Below are 6,059 nucleotides of genomic sequence, written 5' to 3' on the forward strand. Positions count from 1 at the left end.
ACTTGTGCAATACCAATTTTTGTTCATTTCGATTGTTTGTGCTTCATTAAAACAGTTCTGTTTGACATTACGCAGTTGTGTTAATACCCTCTTCTTCGGTACATTTCTTGAAACATCTAGACAATATTCCGTTTGTTTGCTTTGTTTTCAAAACTTTTCAGCTTGATAAACAACTTTTTTCATCTTCTGTGATGAAATTTTGAATTTAGTCAAGTTATTCGCTTAACTGCTTCCTCACATTCAGCATGTGTTTATGCTTGATTCATTGGTTTTGATTTAAATCTTCTAATTTTATTTTAATTTTTCTCTCATTTTGCGCATGATATTTCTCATCCCTTTTTGGAATTCTATCTTAGCCTTTTGCTGATTTCGAAAGTTTTTCCTTTATATCTTTCTGGGATTCCTCTTTCCCATACGGTACATAATCTTTGGTGCCTCTATTTGTTTAATACTTCATTTCCATTAGATGTCTTCCCAAAGCGTGTTTGCGTTTAAATGTGTAATCTTGCTGGACTACCATTTCAATGTGTGCTTACGTTAAGCAAATACACCGTTATCTTTCTCATCAGGAACATATTCATCTGTGTATTGCTACTCGCCTTCCTTCGGCTATATTACTCATGATACGTACTCTATGACATTTTATTTCTATTCAGGCTTGCAAACTCAAGTCAACGTCCTCGATAATGGGCCCTTCGAGGATGAATTCTCGAAGATTGCGTGCTCTGACATTATGTATACATATTCTTATTCGCTGCGAATGATTCGCACATGCGATCGACTTTCAACCATGGTTTCTGCTGTCACTGCACAAGGCATCAGTACATATCCCCAAACCATGGACTTTCGTTAACGCGTTATCGTTCCTGGAATATACTCAAATTTCAGTTCTTCAATTTTACGTTTCCATTTATATTTTCTATTCTTTACTTGTATTGCGCCTTAAATCTTTAATCTCCAAATTGCTTTTACTGCACCACAATTCTTTATTTCATATTTCACCATAAATATTTGTAAGTCACAACATTCGTATTTTCTCACAAATACCCGCAAATCACAAAAATTCGTACACACGTACCTCTTGTAATTGCCATTATACGCTAATTAACTTCGTCGTAACCCTGACAAAGGGGAGCTTCCGGGTGCTGACCTTGCTCAAAGGAGCCCGGGAACAGTTTAGTGTCTTACTCAGGACTTACTGCTACTCATAAGAATTCATTCAATATTGATCTCTTTGTTAAAGAACCTTCAGATTTTCTCATTTCTATTACATTCCCCAGAACAGCACAATGGTCCGAGACCCATTAGGATCTCGGTAGAACCTCCAAATGTCAGCCGAGGGTTGACATTACTGTTCCGGGGATAACAATTGATCGAGATTAATTTGAAGTTACTTTTTAGTATGCACTATCTGCATGTCTTTACTCCATAAAATATATATTAATTGTCTATCTTGAAAGTTGCAGGCTCCTTATCAAATATCCTTCGGCATGCTAGCCATACCGAAGGTGAGCGAAAATAAAATATGGCTGCCTGACATTATCCAATCAGATCGTATCAATTCTAAGAAGCCGCATATCATCACTTCTTGTATCGAACACGATTCCATTCTAAACCCATTAAAAGAGTTGGAAAGAGAAGGTCGAGTGGATGTTACTTACGTCAATGTTTCAAAAGAGCATGGATTTGTTGACCCAGATAACGTGTTGCAGGAGATTAGAGATGAAACAGTCTTGGTGACTTTAATGATGGCTAATAATGAGACTGGTGTTATTCAGGTTTCCTTTTATTTCATATTAGCCAGGGAACACGGTAAATTATTGGAAAAAAAAAAGATATCACATAACAGAGCATTAGGTTCGCAATCTTTAGAATTTTAAGGTTTTCAAGTCGAGCCTTCAGACTAACAAAAAAACCATATCAGCATCATCTATTATTAAATATTTTGAAAATTTTCCCTTTTATGACTTGACTCGTTTTAGGTATTCAAAGTTTCTTACTTATCTTGTAATATAAAAGTTTTTATTGGTGTTTTCAAACACCAAACCATCGCGGCTATTAGTGGTTACGCCATCTTTTTTTCCAATTTTCTCTCCTGTATCTAGAATATATTCCCTACCTTTCTCTTGTTATATTCATGTTTTGACATTAGAAAGTTGCCGAAATCTGCAAACGTATCAAAGCTTTGCCAAGACGAGATGATTTACCAAGGATTTTGCTTCACACTGATGCTGCACAGACCATTGGCAAAATACCAGTCGATGTCCAAGAATTGAATGTGGATTATTTAACCATTGTCGGACACAAATTTTATGGACCTCGGATTGGTAGACTACCTACATGTTATTTTATAAGATCAACCAAACATTTTGAAGCTTTCGGATGTTCTCTGAGTTTTAAGCCTAAAAATGTTCTTAATATGTTCTTATTTTCATCTTGTCCATTTTCCTAGGAAATCGGGTGTTTTAAGGTCCACAAAGCCCTAAAATGTTCTTAACTTGTTCTTAAGATTTTGGCCATTGAAGCCTTACGTTTTTACATAGTCTGTTCTTGTTAAAAAGTGTGTGCTCTATCTGTAATATCTCTGAAAGGTTTTCCCCAAAGATCCTTTAGAATTAAAGTTATTCCAGGTTACATCTTCATGAAATCAAAAATCCTACATAACAAAACACAATAAAAATACTCAAAAGAACAAGTTCAACAACACTCATTTCATTTATACAATTTATCTTACTAAATTAGATCATCATTAAAGTTGAGTAATTATTCCAAGCACCTATTTTCTCTTTATTTTCTCATGTATAACTTTCTCTTATCTGTTGTTTTCAGGTGCATTTTGGGTCAGAGATGGACTCCCATATTTCCCCATGATGCTTGGTGGTGGTCAAGAGTGTGGCAGACGTGCTGGCACAGAAAACACACCCATGATTACAGGACTTGGGGAAGCTGCAAGATTGGTTTGTCAAAATTTGAAGACAGATACAGAATATTTGAGAGAAGTAAGTGATATAAACTCCTCCACTGTTGAACTTTTAAAAAAATCTTCCATTACTAGATAAAGAATACTTAAAAAATCCAGTTAAGCGAGACCAATTTAATTTGTTGTTCTACGGGCCCGACCGACCCTATTTTTGCTAAAATCAAAAAAATAATAATATCTAATTTCCACTACAATATATTTTACACACTAGTTATTTGTAAGAATTAAACTCGAGTAAAGCTGAAAATTAATTCAAGAAATTGAAAAATCATAAAAAGCATTCCATACACTAAAATTTTATTATGATCTTCATCGAAGATAAAAAACAAAGTGAATTTTTTATCCAGATACTTTTTGGAAAATTTTCTCGGTACCTTTATACCAACACTGATAAATGAAAAATTTATTCTTATTTTGCCGACCGACCGACCCATATTTTTCTAACGATCTGTCCGTACCGTAGAACAACAAATTAAATTGGTCTCGCCTTATTATTTTGATGGAAATACTCGTTTTGTAAGGCAAATTATTTTGCTTTGGATTTTTTCTGAATGTTATTGATTAATTGAAATGATGAAGATCCCTTTTATTGATGCTCGATTATCTTTATGCAATTTCATGACTTTGTTAATATTTTTCTTCCACAGATCAGAGACTATCTCATTCAGAGATTACGTCAAGAAGTTGGTGCAGAAAACATCCAAGTTAATTGTGGTCACGTCTCTTCTCGATTGCCCAACACAGCTAATATATCTTTCATCAATTCTAAGCTGGATGGGCGAGGCATTTTAGCTCGATGCTCTAGACTAGCGGCCAGTGTTGGTGCTGCATGTCATACTGATTGTGGTGCTCAAGCCTCTGGGATATTGCTTGCTCATCACGTCACTTTTGAGATTGCAATAAAAGCTGTTCGTTTGAGTGTTGGCCGACACACAACCAAAGAAGAGGTTGATATCATAGTCCAAGATTTGAAACAAGCTGTTTTATCTTGATTTTTTTTTTGCTTATTGTGATTCCTCATTGACAAATCACTCACTCGGGGCTCGTTGTATGTTTTAACAAAATGACTAGAGTAGAAGATCGAGTAGTGCGTATCTATATCAATCTACACACGCCTTGAGCTTTTGAAGTGCTATTCAAATTAGTAGTTAAATCTTTTCTTTTCCTTATCACAACTTCTTTTGGAAACATTTTAACCATACAATATGCGATATGTATTTTTAGTTTTTTAGTTCAGTTACACTGAGATTATATTTACCTAGACATTGATATTTTAAAATTGTCAAAATTTTTATATAAAAATCAGAATTTTATTTATCTCTCAATTATTTTTAATGATTTTATTTGAATTATGATTTTCAACTTTTTATAGGATTATTTATGATGCATTTACATTTAGAATTTTAAAAGTAGATTCCTTTTGGAAAATTTAGACAATTATTTAGAGCGTAGACACTGTAAAATTGATAACCTAGCTATGTACCGTATTCTTATAGCAATGATCCCATCTGATCTTAGATCCCTTTAATTCGATATGCTTATACAGTGTGTCACAGATTTTTATATTATATCTTACTTCAATTATTCAAAACCTACTTTAGATAATGAGGGTCCGGGGGGAGTACTTAAACTCTTTTCATTTAGAGTAAAAAGTCTCTCTAAGGGTCACCTTTTCAGCAAAAATCAGTTTCTCTAAGGGTCGGTTTTTGGAGGTCCAATCCGCACATACTCCTCATCTGCCAACCCTAGTAACCCTTCCCCCGGATGAGGGTTTGATGATTTTACTTTATAAAAAGATTTGTTTGCTTTTTGGGACACATTGTATGCTTTACTTCTTGTGTTTCCATGCATTATGCTCAATATTTCTTGAGTGGAGCTTCCTTGCTATATGTATGACTCATTTATTTATTCTTTTTCAGAGTGAGTATTAAGAATAGAAAAGAAAGAAAAAGTATATAAATAAATAAAACAAAATTATACATTGATGCACAATGAAGATGATGCATTGAAAGAATCTTGAAGTTTTGGATTTAGTGTAATTGGATTTACCCTGGCATATTTGGAATTGTTTAGATTGTAGTAAGCTAGCACAATGTTACGATTTGCTTTCTCTCGTCAGCCACCTTTACGAAGCTGTATAATCCAACAAGGATATCGGTGTCTGTCAACTTCATCAAATCAATTTATCAGAGATTCACCTCGTGTGAATTGCCAACAAGAAAAACAAGAAACCAAGCATTTTATAGATACTACCCGATTCAATGATTTTCAAGATATTCCAAAACCAGCATTGCTCCTTGGTTTCAGCGGAGCTATACCCTTTGTTAGTTTAGCATTTGCCTCTAGTGTCACGTGTGACCAATACGTGAATCTGATTGGATTAGCACAAGTTGGATATGGAGCTTGTATATTAACATTTCTTGGTGGCGTTCATTGGGGCAAAGAACTAATGGTCAATACCGAAAACCCAGATTTCAAAACTTTAACTTGGAGTGTTTTACCTTCGCTTTATGCTTGGTCAGCATTTTTCCTACCTTATCATTTAGCTTTATATTACTTAGCAACTGGACTAACAGGGGTTGCTATCTATGACATCAGCGATCAATCATTACCAAAATGGTACCGTAAGTTACGTATACCTTTGACTTTGTTGGCTGCAACTTCGATTGGTGTGACTGGATATAATCTCCATCCGTGATTGTTGGATCTAGTATTGCACCAATGTTTTAGAGTCTCGATTTATGATTTTCTTTTTAGATAAGATTGGATTGATCTAAGATTGTTTGAATATTCAATCAATTTGAGTTCAGTGGTGTTTTTCCAAAACATTTTTTTTCAATAGTAATTTGTATGTATTTTGTATAGATTTGAATATTTTAAGAAAAATATTGATAATTTTAAGTGGTTACTGCTGTACTGATGACCAATAATTCGTGAATTTTCCAAGAAATGATTCAATAGTAAAAAGAACTTAGTACACTGATACATGGGCAAACTACTTATGTTCATTCAGTTTCTTAAGAAACAAGGCTTGAAAGATACCAGAATTTATAAAACTTGAACAGTTTTTCCAAGAGTC

General features: G+C 34.1%; 2 protein-coding genes across 2 annotated transcripts; both read left to right on the forward strand.

Moving 5' to 3' along the window:
* The first annotated feature begins 1,490 nt into the window (after positions 1-1,490).
* On the forward strand, positions 1,491-4,227 carry LOC136813710 (selenocysteine lyase-like). Its single transcript, XM_067070210.1, has 4 exons — positions 1,491-1,778; positions 2,153-2,327; positions 2,830-2,999; positions 3,628-4,227. The coding sequence occupies exons 1-4, from the start codon at positions 1,491-1,493 to the stop codon at positions 3,970-3,972; spliced, it is 978 nt and encodes a 325-aa protein (XP_066926311.1). The 3' UTR covers positions 3,973-4,227.
* Positions 4,228-5,072: 845 nt separating this feature from the next.
* On the forward strand, positions 5,073-5,678 carry LOC136813711 (transmembrane protein 69-like). Its single transcript, XM_067070211.1, has one exon. The coding sequence runs from the start codon at positions 5,073-5,075 to the stop codon at positions 5,676-5,678; it is 606 nt and encodes a 201-aa protein (XP_066926312.1).
* Positions 5,679-6,059: the final 381 nt, after the last annotated feature.

This window comes from Clytia hemisphaerica, unplaced genomic scaffold (assembly GCF_902728285.1).
Source record: "Clytia hemisphaerica strain Z4C2 unplaced genomic scaffold, Clytia hemisphaerica genome assembly, whole genome shotgun sequence".
Lineage (NCBI taxonomy): Eukaryota > Metazoa > Cnidaria > Hydrozoa > Leptothecata > Clytiidae > Clytia > Clytia hemisphaerica.

Bases quoted from the DNA above. Each gene is read 5' to 3' on its own strand.
- LOC136813710 (XM_067070210.1), top strand. From the start codon at position 1,491: ATGCTAGCCATACCGAAGGTGAGCGAAAATAAAATATGGCTGCCTGAC. The intron at 1,779-2,152 runs GTTTCCTTTTAT...TTTTGACATTAG, and splicing joins ATGAGACTGGTGTTATTCAG to AAAGTTGCCGAAATCTGCAA. The intron at 3,000-3,627 runs GTAAGTGATATA...TTTCTTCCACAG, and splicing joins ATACAGAATATTTGAGAGAA to ATCAGAGACTATCTCATTCA.
- LOC136813711 (XM_067070211.1), top strand. From the start codon at position 5,073: ATGTTACGATTTGCTTTCTCTCGTCAGCCACCTTTACGAAGCTGTATA.